This window comes from Saccopteryx leptura, chromosome 2 (genome assembly GCF_036850995.1).
Source record: "Saccopteryx leptura isolate mSacLep1 chromosome 2, mSacLep1_pri_phased_curated, whole genome shotgun sequence".
NCBI lineage: Eukaryota > Metazoa > Chordata > Mammalia > Chiroptera > Emballonuridae > Saccopteryx > Saccopteryx leptura.
In genome coordinates, this window is record NC_089504.1 from 116,972,909 (window position 1) to 116,990,111 (window position 17,203).

At 36.7% G+C, this 17,203-nt stretch overlaps 1 protein-coding gene across 4 annotated transcripts in view; it reads left to right on the top strand.

Annotated features, from left to right (window-relative positions):
- CEP83 (centrosomal protein 83) overlaps nt 1–17,203 on the top strand; it is a 105,280-nt gene that overhangs the window by 36,588 nt on the left and 51,489 nt on the right. For 3 of the 4 annotated variants that reach the window (XM_066368630.1, XM_066368629.1, XM_066368631.1), the window contains 4 exons: nt 5,908–6,179; nt 7,038–7,188; nt 13,637–13,726; nt 16,679–16,810. In XM_066368630.1, coding sequence (XP_066224727.1) covers nt 6,007–6,179; nt 7,038–7,188; nt 13,637–13,726; nt 16,679–16,810 — 546 coding nt within the window. In that variant the 5' untranslated portion in view covers nt 5,908–6,006. The remainder of the gene's footprint in view (nt 1–5,907; nt 6,180–7,037; nt 7,189–13,636; nt 13,727–16,678; nt 16,811–17,203) is intronic. The other variant, XM_066368632.1, reaches the window with a different exon arrangement.

Consider the following 17,203-nt stretch of genomic DNA (forward strand, 5'->3'; position numbering starts at 1 on the left):
CGCCCCCTGGTGGGCATGCCGGGTGGATCCCGGTCGGGCGCATGCAGGAGTCTGTCTGACTGCCTCCCCGTTTCCAGCTTTGGAAAAATGAAAAAAAAAAAACACAAAAAACCAGTTTTTACGCCAGTTGCATAATTTTATTTTGTGCATTTATCCATCCCACCCTAAAGGTTGGTCCGTGAAAATATTTTCTGACGTTAAACCAGTCCGTGGCTCAAAAAAGTTTGGGGACCACTGAGTTAGTTGACTATGTTTGTGTTAGTATATTTCTGGACTATCTTTTCTGTTCAGTTGAGCTTTTTATTCTTTTGCTAATACCACATTGTTTTATTTGCCATTATCTTATAGTAACTGTTAGAAGTCTGGTATTGTCAATCCTCTGACTTTGTTCTTCAGTATTGTGTTGGCTATTCTGGGTCTTTTGCCTCTTCATATAAACGTTAGAATCAGTTTGTCGATAATATTCACCAAACAACTTGTTGAGATTGTATTGAATTTATAGATTAAGTTGGGAGGAACTGACATCTTGTCAATATTGAGTCTTCCTATTCATGAACATAGAATATTTTCCCCTTTATTTAGTCCCTATTTGATTTCTTTTATCTGAGTTTTATAATTTTTCTCATCTAAATCTTGTACATATTTTGTTGGATTTGTACCAGTTTCATATTGAGGTTAGTGTTACTGTAAATGGTTGGTATTGTTTTAAATTTCAAATTCTATTTGTTCATTGCCAATACTGTATATAGGAAAGTGATTTATTTATTTTTTTTGCATTAACTTTGTATCCTGAAACCTTGCTATAATTGCTCATTAGTTTTAGGAGCTTTTTATTATTATTATTCTTTTTGGATCTTCTCACAGACATTTAGTCTGCAGACAATGACAGTTTTATTTTTTTCTTTCCTTATGTCTTTTGTTTCCTATTATTGCATTGTCTTTCATCCAGTGTGGTAAAAAGGAGAGGTGAGAGGTGACCTCCTTGCTTGTTCTTGATCTGTTAAGTATGATGTTAGCTGTAGATATTTTGTAGAAGTTATTTTTATGAAGTTAAGGAAGGTTCCCCTCTATATCTAATTGGTTGAGAATTTTTATCATGAATGGGTGTGGATTTTGTCAAATGCTTTTCCTACATCTACTGATATGATCATGTGATTTTTCTGCTTTAGTCTATTGATGTAATGGGTTACAGTCATTAATTTTTTATAGTTTCTAATTCTCTCAAAAATTCTCAACCTTATTTTCTATTGCCTTGTACACAAAAATAACTTAAAATTTTCTCTTAAATCATTGTCTGACAACTTTAATACTGAGACCCTCTTTGTTGTTACATGTGGCCTTAATTCATCCTGCTTTATCATCCTGTGGACTTTTTTATTATGTAACTTTTTATTTGTAAAATTGTTTTTTAGAGCAATTTGAGACTTAATCTAATATCTTGCTTCTGAATTACTATTATTCCTAAAGCAACCTATAATGTATCTATTTTTTTCCCCCGTCCATAGTAGGCTTTATCCAAATTACCCAGTCCTCCATTAGCTGAAATAGAAGACTATCTTCAGATTTTTTGGTATAAGAAATACATGTATAAGTATATATATTTTTTACAGCATGTGAGGTAATTGAGTTGGGGTTTTCTCTTTTCAGCTAAAAGCCTCCTCCTATAATTAGTAGAAATGGAAGTTCTTTCTCTGTAAGCTTGAATATAGAATCGTGGGATGACTTTTGAAGGTCAAGAGAAGAAAGAAAAAATTATGTTTTATGAGACCTTTTCTATGTATGACACGAGATCTGTGTGGAGGACTAGAATAATTAGATTTTTCAAGATTATTTATAAATTGATTACTACTAAACTGGAGAACTGAATGTGTTCTCTGTGCAAAATACTAAAAAATACAGTATATTGAAATTATTCTGACCTGATAAGACTTGCAAAAATAGGCAGATAATTTTCTGTGATTCTTAAATATTTCTAGAGGGGAAAATTCTGGAAAAGGCTAGCAAATGCATTCCAGCAGCTCATAACTTTAAGTTTGTGTCAAGAAGTATTTTTCAATATGTAATCTAACTGTTGCATTTAAGCCTATTCATATCAAGTATTACAGAAATAGAAAATAGTTAGTGATTGTACTTCATACTATAGTCTATTTGCATTAGGCTGGATTCATAAACCAAGACAAAAGCTGCACGAACAAAGGCATGATGTGCCTAATTGTTCAGGGGATAGCTGGAGTAGGATATTTTTGGCAGATGGTAGGAAATGAGACTAATCAAGGTAGATTGGAACTGATTGTGGAGGGCCTTGAAATGCTGGAGTGTTTTGACTTTGTCTTGTATATAGGAAATTTTGAATGTTGCTCTGGCTGGTTTGCTCAGCGGCTAGAGCATTGACTAGGCCTGTGGAAGCCCCGGATTCGATTCCCGGTCAGTACACACTGGAGAGGTGACCATCTATTTCTTCTCCTGCCCCGTTCTCTCTCCCTCCCCCCTCTCCCTCCCTCCCTCTCTCTCTCTCTCTCTCTCTCCCCCTCCCTCCCTCCCTCCCTCTCTCCCTCTCTCCCTCTCTCTCTCTCTCTCTCTCTCTCTCTCCCCCTCCCTCCCTCCCTCCCTCTCTCCCTCTCTCCCTCCCTCTCTCCCTCTCTCCCTCTCTCCCTCCCTCTCTCCCTCTCTCCCTCCCTTTCTCCCTCTCTCCCTCTTTCCCTCTTCCTCTTCCTCTTCCACAGCATGGCTTGATTGATTCGAGCACATTGGCTCCAGGTGCTGAGGATGGCTCCATTGAACCTCTGCCTCGTGCGAAAATTAGCCACTTTGCTAGGGCCCCAGGTGGGCAGAGCATCAGCCCCAGACTGGGGTTGCTGGATGGATCCCGGTCAGGGATACACAGGAGTCTATCTCTGTATCTCCCCTATTCTCACTAACAAAAAAAAAAAAAGAAAAATTTAATATTAGTCTAGCAGTGGGGTAGACCACAGTGGGAAACTATTGGAAACAGAGATAACATAAAGTGCTAATAATAATGGACTAAGTTATAGGATAATAAGAGCCTGACTTTTTTGTGGTTAAGTAGGAATGGAGAGAATGAAATGCATTTTAAAGTATTTGGTGTTTATATATACGATGTTGAGAGAGAGACCAGATAAGGCTTTGGGGGTGTTAAATATGGATAAATGATAGCATTATATACTAGTATCAATACCAGAAGCTGGAAAGTCAGGTTAAAGGAAGATTGAAAGCAAAGATGATGAACTTGTTTTAAGATAATTTGAATATAGGATGAGAGTAGAATTGTTCATTATCTGAAAAATTCTTTTGTAATTATTAAATTAACAATAAAATGATGAAAGTACAAGGAACAAGTTATCCTATGGGGGAGAGTCCTCCTTTATTATTTCTCCAGAAATTACCACTATTATCAGCTTGGTGTAAATTATTTGACCAAGTTATATAAGTATATATGTGTGTTTATCTGTCATTCATAGTCTTTATTCTGCTGTGGGGGCAGTGGGGACAGATGTAACATTCTTTTTAGTGCACTGTATGGACTTACCTTTGTTTATGGAAGTTTAGGTTCCTTCTGATTTTTCTTTTTTAAATTAAAAACAATGTTGCAAAGAAATTTTTTATGTTACTATTTTTTGGTACTCATCCAGTTGCTTTCATGGAATAAATTACTAGAATTGGCCAGTTGTAAGTAGATTTATCATTTTGATACAGGTAACCTTCAAAAAGGTTAGTGTTGATTTTTTTTGTGTGAGTGTATGCAAATTTAATTGTTAATTTGTATGTGTGTATGTAATGAGGGGAGTGTATCATGTGCTTGGGTGTAGTGCCTCCTGGTGATGTGTAATAGTGTATTCTAGTTTTGCTAGTTACTAAAATTAACATATAGAAAAGTAATGAAATTGTAAACATCATCTTGGAACAGGAGAGAAATCCCTCTGGTTTGGGAAAATACATGTTTGCGTAGGAGCTAGAATTAGATATGAGGTAATAATGCTGGTTGTGATTGAGAAAGAGCCTGAAATTAGTGAAATTCTGAAAACGTCTAGTAGATTCTAGTACCAAAAGGGAAGATGATAAATAATTTTAACTTTATTTTATTTTACAAAAATGTTTATTTAGATCTTGCCTTAGCCAGATAGTTTGGTTGGTTAGAGTATTGTTCTGATGTGCAAAGGTTTCTGGTTCAATCCCTAGTCAGAGTGCGTACAGGAACAGGTGAATGTTTCTCTCTCTTTATCCCTTCCTCTCTCTCTAAAATAAATAAATATTAAAAAAAATTTAATGTTTAAATCTTAGTGAGTTTTATTTCCATGGGGGCTTAACTACCATTTTAAAGTAGGAGTCAGTGAGAATATTTATTTTATTGTCAATTTAACTGCAACAAAGAAGAAAAAGTATTCATTTTAGCTTGTAAATCCTATGTTTCTTTCCCTAGTAGTGGAACTAAAGAGTAGCTCTGGATTTTTCCAAGGTAGTTTAAGCTTTTAGCTAATTAAAATTAAAATTAAACCCTATAATGCCTTGTGGTGGTGTTATTAGAAACTACGAGATAGGCTTATTATATATTTTTATTTTAATGCTGAGGTCACCAGTTCGAAATCCTGGGCTTGCCTGGTTAAGGCACAAAATGGGAGTTGATGCTTTCTGCTCCTCCCCTTTCTCTCTCCTTTTCTCTCTCTGTCTCTCTCTCTCCTCTCTCTAAACTGAATACCATTTAAAAATAAAAATATTTTTATTTTAAAATTAATTGGGATCAAAGAGCAGAATTAAAATTACATGTCAGTTTTTGTAAATGTGTTCTGTTGATGGAACAATGTTGTGGTTGTTGCTACAAACAGTGCACTCAGCATTTGTACGGGCTCGGTCCTGGTTCACCTTTCACATAAGACGAGGGAGTATAGAGTATCCTTGAAAGACTTTTCCCCTCTATTAAAATATGATTTGACAGGAAACCAAAGCAACCCCAATTTTAGTTTAAAAGTCTTCTAATGTAATATGCAGACACCACATTAATTTATCAGAAATGGTGTATTTCAAGCAATTCTTAGTAATTTAGAGGTTAGTTTGCATAGGCTAAAGATTGTCTAGTAGGGAAAGGTGATTCATGGTAACCTTTACTGAAGGAGATGCTATTAGAAAAAACATATATATAGGTATATATAGATATATTTATATATCTGTGTATATATATATCAATATATATATAATCGTTTTTAGAAAGATTAACTTAAAAGGGCTAGAATAGTTCTGATTAGATTATTTTTAATTATAATAAGAACACACTGTCACCATTTTTACTTTTTGATAAAACAAAGAGTTATGTCATAATCTGGTTTCAGTGTTTTGGGGAAGTAGGAGGTTATTTAGATTCCTGTTCTTAACCTACTGAATAACATGTAGGAGGTGATCAATATTTATGTATTGACTGATTTCTCCAATGAATCTGCAGCCTTACCATATGTAGTTCACCTTCTGTCAGATAAAAGACTCTTCTAGCATTAATCACCCACATAGTTACTGAAGGTCATCTTTGTGAAGACTGATTCTCCCCAGCCACTTACCAAGTCCCAAGTGGCTTTTCCCCTGATTTCAGGATACAGAGTTTATACCCTTGAAGTTTAACCCAGTAGCTTCAGGAAGCATGGGGTTTGTGAATCTGGGAGTATATCAAACTACAAAAGTCAGTATTTCTAGTTAGGTTAATAATTGAAGCAAACTGTGTGTGGAAGTAAGGAAAATGTGTTATGGTATTATTCTATTTTATTTTCAAGTTTTGGTTTATGTACAGTTAAAAATGTGAAAGTCTGGTTTATTATAGAAATGATAAAAGAGAATAATAACATGAAAAATACATAACACTGAAGGAATTCATTGATTGTTAATTAAGTTTATTTCTCTGTGCAGATATAATTTGGTCTTCCAAGATCCCGTCTTAGCAAGAAGGAAGTGGAAAATAACCTTGGAAAGAAAACTAAAGACAATAAAGTCAGAACTTACTTTTACATGGTTGTCAGCTTACTTACCAATATGGACACTGTTCCCACCATTTATCCTCCTGGTGGAGATAGTGGGCTGACAGGTTCTCACCCTGAGTTACACAAAATGTTAATTGAAGAAAGGTTGCGATGTGAACATCATAAAAGTAATTATCAGGCTTTGAAAGAAGAACACACAAGGTAAATTACATGCATTTGGTGGTGAAGGGTTTGATTTAAAAAAATTTTTTGGCCCTGGCCGGTTGGCTCAGCGGTAAAGCGTCGGCCTGGCGTGCGGGGGACCCCAGTTCGATTCGCGGCCAGGGCACATAGGAGAAGCGCCCATCTGCTTCTCCACCCCCCCCCCCTCCTTCCTCTCTGTCTCTCTCTTCTCCTCCTGCAGCGGAGGCTCCATTGGAGCAAAGATGGCCTGGGCGCTGGGGGATGGCTCCTTGGCCTCTACCCCAGGCGCTAGAGTGGCTCTGGTTGCAGCAGAGCGACGCCCCAGAGGGGCAGAACATCGCCCCCTGGTGGGCAGAGCATCGCCCCTGGTGGGCGTGCCGGGTGATCCCGGTCGGGCGCATGCGGGAGTCTGTCTGACTGTCTCTCCCCGTTTCCAGCTTCAGAAAAAAGAAAAAAAAAAAAAGAAAAAAAATTTTTTTTGAATGTTTGCTTTGGAACATACAGTATAAATTCTTTTTTTGCAGTATATACACATTTAAGACCTTTTTAATACAGCACATTTTTTTGCTTTAAAAATACTTTATTCAGAATTAAGCATAATATCAAGTGGGTTATGAATTTATAAAAAGTCTTATTTTTAAAGAGATAAAATTAAATGTATCTGTGGGCTAAATTTTTTCCCCTCAAAGTAAAATTGCATTCATAAACTATGGTGTTAATAATTAAATGAAACTCTATAAAAGAAAAGATATTTGCAATTTTAATTGAATATAATAATTAGTTTTCTTCTGTAGTATTGGTTCATTTTATATAAAAAGTAATAGAGTTAGAAAGCAAAGGACACACTTAAAATTGATTTTTTTTTTTTTAAATCAGGTTGCAGTTAGAGTACACAGAGTTACAAAATGAACTCAAGCACCTATTAAATGAAAAGGAAATTAACCAGGAAAAATTTCAGCTGCTGTGTGAAGAACTAAAAGAGGAATTATTACAGAAAACTAAAGAATTGGAAGATATGAAGCAGAAGGTAAGAAAATATATTTGAGAATTAATGTAAAAATGGTCAGATATTTAGTGGAAGGAAGTAAGTAGTTTGGTGATAAAATTTTCTTTCTTATAGTCTAGATTTTTGCTACATGTAGGGGTTAGCCATGAAACTGTTATTTTGTGTGAATTTGTATTCGTTTACCTATTCCTATTTAAATAATACTTCCTATTCAGATAATTGAGGGAAAGTCCAGTTTGAATTGATAAAAATTCAGAATTAAATATTTTTTGTAGTGCAGATATACTAGTGAGAAAAATGTTCAGCTTTTATATAGCTAAGAATATTAATTTAAAGCTATGTTGCTGAATATTTAATTTTATGTTGATAGGTCCCCCACCCCACCCTTTTAAATATGTTGTTGTACTATCTTATTTTATGTTGTTTCATATAAGAACTTTGCTGTTATTTTTACCTTTGTTCTGTGTATGCAGTGTTTTTTCACGTTGACTGCTCTTAAGGTTTTCTCTTTATTACTGATTTGAGTTATTTGATTGACATGCCATTGTACTTTTTTCATTTTTATGGTTGTTGGGGTTTATTGAGCTTCATGGGTCTGTGGGTTTGTAGTTTTTGTGAAGTTTTGAAAAATTTTGGACATCTTAAAATGTTTCTCTTGCCTCCTCTTTCATCTCCTTTGGGGATTTGTGTTAGGCCACTTAAATTTCTCCCATAGCTCACTGATGTTCTATTTATTTTTGTCTTCTTTCATTTTGGATAGTTTCTGTTGTCATGTCTTCAAGTTTACTGATCTTCTCTGTTGCTTAATCTGCCATTAATTCTATACAGTGTATTTTTCATCTCAAATATTGTGATTTTTGTTGTTATTTGTTTCTTTTTGAGACAGAGAGAGACAGGGAGAGAAGGTGAGAAGCATCATCTAGTAATTGCTTTCACTTTAGTTGTGAATTTGATTGCTTCTTGTATATGCCTTGACCAGGGTGAGCCAATTTCCCCTTGTTCAAGCCAGCGACTATGAGCTTTTCATGCCAGCAATCTTTGGGCACCAGCTGGCAAGCTTTGGGATTGTGTGGATGATTCCCCTGCTCAAACCAGCAATCCTTTACTGATGAGCCTGCACTCAGAGCCAGCAACCTTGGGGTTTAGAATGAACAATCCCAGCATTCTGGGTGGACACTTTGTCTACTGTGCCACCACTGGTGAGGCATCAGATATTGTAGTTTTTATCTTGAAGTCTAATTTTGGTGTTTCCTTATCTTTCTTATCTCTGCTTAATCTGTTTAATCCTTTATCTGGCTTTTGAACATATGGGATTCAGTTATAATAACTATTTTAATGTCTTTGCTAATTCTGACATCTGTATCATGTCTGGGTTGGTTCTGGCTGGTTGATTTTCTTTTCCTATTTATTGTGGTAATTTTTTCCTATTTTTTCCATGCATGATAAATTCTAATTGGATGCTAGACATTGTACATTTTACTGTGCTGAGTGCTACATATGTTTGTATTCTGATAAATATTCCTGAATTTTGTTATGGAACACAGTTACCTGGAAACAGTTGCATCTTTCTGGATCTTGCTTTTAAGATTTGTTAAGTGGGAGCAGATTAGTGTTTAGTGCTCATTATTTCCTCCTGTCAAGACCCTTCTAAATACTGAACTAATTCCTCTGTGAAATGAAGTCTTTTCAGTCTGGCTTTAGAAAAAGGAAATATTCATAGTTTTGTATGAATTGTGGGTAGTTGTGCCTCTAATCCTTTTAGGTAGCTCTTTTCCAGGCCTTAGATATTTCTCGTACATGTATGTGCTGATCAGTACTCTGTTAAGTGAGTTCAGAGGGATGTTTTGCAGATCTTCATAATTTTCTTTCTGTGCCACCCTCCTCTCTGCTACCCTGTCTTGTACTAGCCATATTAGTCTTCCTGGATTCTCAGTTCCCACTCCTCATGTTAGCTAGTCCATCAGACTTTGCCTGTGTATCTCTTCCTGTGTCATGACTTGGAAGCTTTCACAAAGCTCACCTTTTTTTCTGTCTTTTAGGGATCTTTGTCACTTTATATGTCCAGTGTCTTGAAAACTTGTTTTATTTTTGTTCATTCTTTTGTTTCAGGCAGGGAGTGGAAGCATTTTTCAGGATATAGAAGCACTTTTATTTATTTATTTAGTATTTTTCTGAAGCTGGAAACGGGGAGAGACAGTCAGACAGACTCCCACATGCGCCCGACCGGGATCCACCCGGCATGCCCACCAGGGGTGATGATCTGCCCCTCCGGGGCGTCGCTCTGCCGCGACCAGAGCCACTCTAGCGCCTGGGGCAGAGGCCAAGGAGCCATCCCCAGCGCCCGGGCCATCTTTGCTCCAATGGAGCCTTGGCTGCGGGAGGGGAAGAGAGAGACAGAGAGGAAGGAGGTGGGGCGGTGGAGAAGCAAATGGGCGCTTCTCCTATGTGCCCTGGCCGGGAATTGAACCCGGATCCCCTGCACGCTAGGCCGACGCTCTACCGCTGAGCCAACCGGCCAGGGCCAGAAGCACTTTTATTTTTAAGTTAACTTTTAATTATGGAAATATCAAACAAGCGGAAAAGTACAAAAGATTCTTGAATGATGAATAACATTTTATTCAACATTGATGGGAAAAGGAATTGCTTCCTGGCAGAGGCCATTGTTTACCTGGAGTTTGCTCCTTTTCCCGTGTCTGAGTGGGGTTTTTTTGAGGACTGTTGTTTCCTGCCACATTCAGAAGATATACATGTGAAGTGAATTGGTGTGTCTTCATAGTCCCAGTCTGAGTGAGGGCAGTGTGTGAGCGCGCCCTGCGAGGAGACGGCATTCTGTCCAGGGCGGCTTTCTGCCTGGCGCCCTGCACTGCCAGGCTAGGCTTCAGCCAGCTGCAACCCTCAACTATAATAAGCCAGTTGGAAAATTATTATTTTTTTATACAGCTGTTTTAAATGTATGTATAGCTCATGTTTATTTCATTGTTTAATATTAGAAGTGTTTTTGTTCTTTATTTAGAAGTTTGATGATGTTTTGTGACGAGAACTACGCTATGGGAACTTACCTTTTATTTATATTAATTAACCTGTGGTAAAATTGGTTTTGTTATGTTGTTTTGCTTAGTTGCAGTTTCCAAGAACCTACTGAACTCTAAATATTTTAGTATATATGAAGCTGAGGAGTTATGAGCCGTCAGAAAATATTAAAAAAAAAGTTTGTATGTTAGTTTGGACTAACAGCCACAAGGAGGAAATAGCATAGCACCCTGTTAATCATTATAGAAATAGCTTAGCCTAGGGCCTGTTAGATTCGGGGGAGAAAATAAATAACCAAGAGAGCAGAAATAATAATATCATACAATGATATTATTAGAGTCACAAGACATATAGCTTCTACTCCTGCACATCAGGGTAACCTAGTAACATGCATTGTTAAGATGTTTTTCTGCCCGCAAAGTGAATAACCAACTGAAACCAAGGGTCCTGATTTAATATGTGGCTTAGTCCTGTATTCATTTTTCGCAGCATGCCCTGTAAGCCTGAGCCCTCTCCCCTAGTAGTCATTAACTCCTTGCGGAAGTCAGAAACAATGACCACCTTAACTAAGGGTCACAAAATGTGGGTTTGTGTTAAGCTAAAGATAATATCATGGTTAAGCTGTGTATCAGCTCCTGAACCCCAAGTCCAGTGATTCCCCTGGCCACATCATCATGAGACCAGACCAAAAGACTAATAAGAAGCCTATTTCAAGACCTCGAATTATGATTTACTGTCCTTACCTCAGTCTTGACTAATCACAAGACCAGGCATGGCCAACAGTTTTTGTCCCTGGGCAAGATTAGAAAGAAAAGTGTTTTCACAGGCCAGACGAAATATTAAAATAAAAAAAAGTAAATGCAAAAACAATTCGTTTAAGTAAACAAAATTTTATTATGTAATTTGTTTATGAATAAATGTGAGTGAAAACAATATTATTTTAATAAAAATATAATTACATACCATATGAATATCCAAACTGTATTGCAGTCAATCGAAATAATATTTAATTAATAGAATGAGCTTGAAGGGGTTATATCGCAAATAAAACAATTATTTCATTTTATAAACAGCCTGGACACGTTTTCAGTTATCAACTGCAGCTATTGTATATGCTACAATGCCACTTGATTTAGCACACTTGACCACAAAAATAACGGATTGTTTGACTTTGGGTGCACACTGGCAAACTCCACCTAAAAGACTATGGGTTTCACATCGCCACTAAATGTCAAACAGTTCATATCAAGTACAGATGAGTACAAAAGTTGTAAATCTTTATAATGGAATTAAAAAAAAAAAAGTATCGCAAATTCATTTGACCAATTATTGGAAGTTAACTCTAGATTAGTCACACGTGGAATTCTTTTCTGCTATTATTCTGTCCATTCTCATTCTCCTGGGTGGTGCTAATAGCCAATCTCTCTTCACTACAATTTTTGACATTTAGTGTTTGGCTCTACTAGTGCTGGATAGATTGAACTCTTTCTATTTGGTAACATTTATCTCTATTATATACAAAGCAATCCCTCTTTTAATTGCCACAGTAGCATTACCATAGCTAAAAGTACTTAAGGAGTAATCTTTCTTAATATTATATCTTTGTTCAGATTTCCTGCAGTTTTGCTTTGCGTGTTTATTTTTAAAATTGGTTTGTTTGAAACAGGACTGAAAAGTTTACTGGCCCTGGCCAGTTGACTTGGTGGTAGGGTGTCGTCTGGTTTCTCAGTTCTGTGCTTCTCCTCCTAAAGCTACCAATTCTCAAAACTTTTGATTCATCTTCCTTCTTCCTAAAATATGTATATGTATGGTGATTCCATTCTTAAGCTTAAAAATCTTCCATGAATAAGCAAGGTACAAAAGTGTTTAGTATGCTTTTTTTATGTAAAATTTATAAGTGGTGTTTTTGCTTAAATATCTACAGATGTTTTAAGAAGGCTGCGTAAGAAATTGTGAACAGTTTTTGCTTCCTAAGAGGGAAATATGATGACTGAAGTGTGAAGAGGATATCATTTTTTTTATATTTTATTTTGTTTGAATTATTTTCTTTCTTTATATTTATTAATTTTAAGTAAAAACATTTTTTAAAAGTAAATTCTTTTGAAGACTGAGTAAATTATAATAGCATGAACCTGATATTCAGGAACCTTCCACTTTGTGGCCTCCTCCTCTTTTTCATTTGTTGCCAGCCAGGTCCAGTGTCAATGCACAGGGACCCAGGATTCTAAACTTCCTGTGGTGCTTAGTGTGTCCTACCCAAAATGCTTTAGGTTACTTTTGAGGATCGTTTTTCTCCCCAGGGAATTTAAAATTTTATCCATTCTTTGGATTTGGGTTTTATCTAAGCTTTAGTTTACCTATTCCTTTGATGAACCATTCTTTCTCCCCTTAATACCTTTTCTATCTGTCTTTACCTGTCTGGTAAGCCTATACTGCCTGTTTTAAAAAGCTATTGGTATGTATACGTTATTTTTCACAAGAGAGTTTGGCCTTATGGGAGAGACATGCTTGCTGTGAATTTTTGTGATCTTTAAAAAGTTACTCTGTGTGTGCTTCAATTTTTGCAAGAAGGGGATGATAATGTATCTCTATTGTGGATTGTTACAAGGATTAAAGAGTGTAAGATATTTAAAGCAGTATGTTATGTAGATAATAGTATGTTGCACAATGCTTTATATGTAGTAGGCATTCAGTAAAATGTTTGGAAGTTTGTAAATTGATGAATAAATGAATGAATTAAACTGAATAGTAGTCTTAGTTTTCAGAAGTGAATATAAAAGAAAACTAGTGTTTAAAACTTTTTTTTTATTTTTACAACCAATATTTGTTTATTCAAGAAATAATAATCGAGTGGTTCCTGGAGCCAGGCAAGTAGTGCAAGGTGTTGGGAACTCCATGGTGAGTCAAGACTGTGTGTGCCCTTTAAGGAGCTTATTAAAATATTTACTATTTCAAAGATGGGTTTTATAAAGGAATATAAAACAGAGAGAAGCCTAAATTAAATTAGTTTTGGCAGTCAGTGTGAAAATCAGCCTTTTCTGATTGAAAACAAGTTTGAAGAATTCTCTGTGATGTACCAAATTATCGTACCTTTATTTTGCTAGCTTTAGAAAATAGAGACTCTCAGCTGTTGTATCCAACATGATAATGTTAGCTGCCAACATAATTATCTCTAACAATCACAATGATAAAATAGTGACTGTCTTTATCTTGTGTTAATAGAATTTTTACATTTCAGAGAGCCTGAAATTGAGTTTCTTAAATTATCGTTTCAAATGATGGTTCTTCTGTATATATTGTAAAATTAGGTATATTGTAAAATTTCTATGAATTACATTTTATTGTCATAATTAGGAGAGAGTCTTTGAAATTTGGCAAATTCTTGATTTAATTTTTGTGATTTCATATTTAGAATTGTTTGTATTTCTCTACATACTAGGTAACTCCACAAAACTTGGAATTGTTAAGAGCCCAAATACAACAAGAACTAGAAACTCCAATGAGAGAGCGTTTTAGGAGTCTGGATGAAGTAAGTAATTTATGCAGAAAGAACTATACATTTATCTTCATGTGACTATGAAAAGCTTGATGAAAAGCATCATTGCCCTGCCCAAAAGCCCTGCACTAGCTTCCCATACTCAGAACCCTTACAGTAGTAGTCTTTCAGGCTACACAGGCTGAGACCCTACCTCTGATTTCCTTTTCTCCATCTACGTCTCCTCTTTGAGGTTTCTTTTTTTTTTTTTTTTTTTCACTTTTCCGAAGCTGGAAATGGGGAGACAGTCAGACAGACTCCGCATGCGCCCGACGGGGATCCACCCGGCATGCCCACCAGGGGACGATGCTTCACCCAACTTGGGGCGTTGCTCTGCCGCAATCAGAGCCATTCTAGCGCCTGAGGCAGAGGCCATAGAGCCATCCTCAGCGCCCGGGCAAACTTTGCTCCAGTGGAGCCTTGGCTGCAGGAGGGGAAGAGAGAGACAGAGAGGAAGGAGAGGGGGAGGGGTGGAGAAGCAGATGGGTGCTTCTCCTGTGTGCCCTGGCCGGGAATCGAACCCGGGACTCCTGCACGCCAGGCTGACGCTCTACCACTGAGCCAACCGGCCAGGGCCTCTTTGAGGTTTTTTTGGCGTTCAGAAATGGATGGTGTGCAGTTCAAGAGTCTTTGCTCTAGCTCTTGCTTTTGTCTTGAACATTCTCCTTTCAGATATCTCTTGGCCAACTTCTGAACATCACTTTCTGAATGAGGCCTCTTTTGACCAACTTCTTCCCTCAATATTGCAGCTTGCGTTTTCCATCACTCTTTAGACCTTTGCATCTCCATTTACCCTGCTTTACATTCTTATTTCTCTAGTTCTTACTGTCTTCTGATATGCTGTGTAATATTCATTGCATTTATATTTTTATATTCTATTTTACTTTTACTTCCTCTAGGAATGTAAGTTGCATGAGAAGAGGAACCTTATCTGTTTTGCTCACTGTTACATTCCAAGTTTCTAGAACAGTTCCTAGCATACAATAGGTACTCAATTAATATTTGTTGAAAGAATGAATTTCATGAAACCTCAGGAAAGTAAAAATTTGGTACAGTTTTCCTTCAAATTGAGATTAGTCTCCTTATATGAAACCTTGGTGTAATATGACTAAATATTTAATAAAGGGGGCAGAAAAGATAGATATTAAGTATATTAGGTACTGTACTAGACATTTTATGCTGCCTTACTTTATAAATATACTGGGCCTTAAACATACAAATGAATATAGTCCCTTCAAAATGGACCCCTTTGGGAAGTTGTTGTCTAGTGATGTTGCCATTGCACAAAAACAACTGTGGATCCTGTTTTATAAATGACTTACTGCCTTGATAACGTCCTTTTTGAATATTCTCCTAATGGATAATCAAAGCATTATGATACAGAAGTAGGTTTAATTTTTGGATAGAAATAAAATCATTTAGACCTCAGGTAGGTGATCAAGTTAAGTAAAAACATTTTTTAAAATATCAGAACAAACTATGTCTTAATAAAATCACAAAACACATTTCCTTGGTTTGTAAACTGGCTTAGAAGAGGTCTTTCAACTGAAGATTTCCAGGGAATTGAGTATTTTAGAAGGCCTCTTTATTAATTTTTTCGTATATGTTGAAATCATGGCTCCTTCATCTTTCTGTTCTAGTTGTTACTGAGATTCAGAATGCCAGCAACTTTCGTAGTGGTAGGAAGTGGAGTTGGAGTAGTGAATGTGTTCCTGGTTAGTTAGGAGAGTTGGTGTTTCATATATTCTTTAGACCAGTGGTCCCCAACCCCCGGGCCGTGGACCAGTACCGGTCCGTGGGCCATTTGGTACTGGTCCATAGAGAAAGAATAAATAACTTACATTATTTCCGTTTTATTTATATTTAAGTCTGAATGATGTTTTATTTTTTAAAAATGACCAGATTCCCTCTGTTACATTCGTCTAAGACTCACTCTTGACGCTTGTCTTGGTCACGTGATACATTTATCCGTCCCACCCTAAAGGCTGGTCCGTGAAAATATTTTCTGACATTGGCCCAAAAAAGGTTGGGGACCACTGCTTTAGACTGTTGTGTTGAGGTTACCTATCATTGTAATACTTGATTGAACCTTAAGTTATTGTATGAAATACTCAATCTTTTATCTACTTTTAATTCATTCTGACTTCTAGGGATACTTTGTTTTATCATAAAATTTTTAATCCAGTTATATATATTTTTTAATAGTTTTTTTTGGTTTTGTTTTGTTTTTTTTGTATTTTTCTGAAGCTGGAAACGGGGAGGCAGTCAGACAGACTTCCGCATGTGCCCGACCGGGATCCACCTGGCACGCCCACCAGGGGGCGATGCTCTGCCCATCCAGGGTGTCGGTCTGTTGCGACCAGAGCCACTCTGGTGCCTGGGGCAGAGGCCAAGGAGCCATCCCCAGCGCCTGGGCCATCTTTTGCTCCAATGGAGCCTCGGCTGCAGGAGGGGAAGAGAGAGACAGAGAGGAAGGAGAGGGGGAGGGAGGGTGGAGAAGCAGATGGGTGCTTCTCCTGTGTGCCCTGGCCGGGAATCGAACCCGGGACTTCCGCACGCCAGGCCGACGCTCTACCACTGAGCCAACTGGCCAGGGCCTAATCCAGTTATATTTTAAAGGGTGTTTTTTTCTCAAATATTATTTAAGTTTAGAGGTCAAGACTTTTGAAATGCTATACATTTTTATTATTATGAGAATGGGTGAGGAAATAGGTTAACTGAATGGTAGTTGGCTTTATTGGTACCTTCTCAGGAGTGTACTCATGCTGTGTATAGCAGACTTTTCCAAGGTTTACTTACTTATACTTCTGTGTAGCTTATTTTTTTTACTTTTAGAATTGCTGTGACTGTAATGGAATTTAAAATTATATTTGCAAAAGTTTTTTGGAGTAAATAACAAATTTCATTTATAAATTTGTGATAAATTGCAGTCTCCTTTTAATTTAGGAAGTTGAGAAGTATAGAGCTGAATATAATAAGCTTCGCTATGAACATACATTTCTCAAATCAGAATTTGAACTCCAGAAAAACGAATTTGCATGTATTTCAAAAGAAGAAAAACTAAAATATGAATCAGAGGTGAGTGATTGATTATACTAGTTTAGTTGTTATCTTTCTAGTCAATAAAATTTTATGATTATGTATTTTTTGTAAATCCCAAGTTAGAGTTGATTACATAATTAGTTTTATTAATGGTGAAGTATTTGTTATGATTTTCATGTACTCTGTAGCAATATTTTTCTTGTGAGTGTTCTTTTTTTGGCTGTTAGATTTTTCTGTTACTTGCCTTCTTTATTTTGTTCCAATCAATGGTGCTAGTCTCTTCTCCCATAGCCACAGAGAAAGACTTCTCTTTTTGCAGATATAGTTTGTGTGATTCCTTATTTAGCAATGTCTTTGTCTCCTTGGAACCATACTACATACATCTGGGAAAGTTCTGGCAGTCAGCCCATGCACTTTGTTCCCACTGAT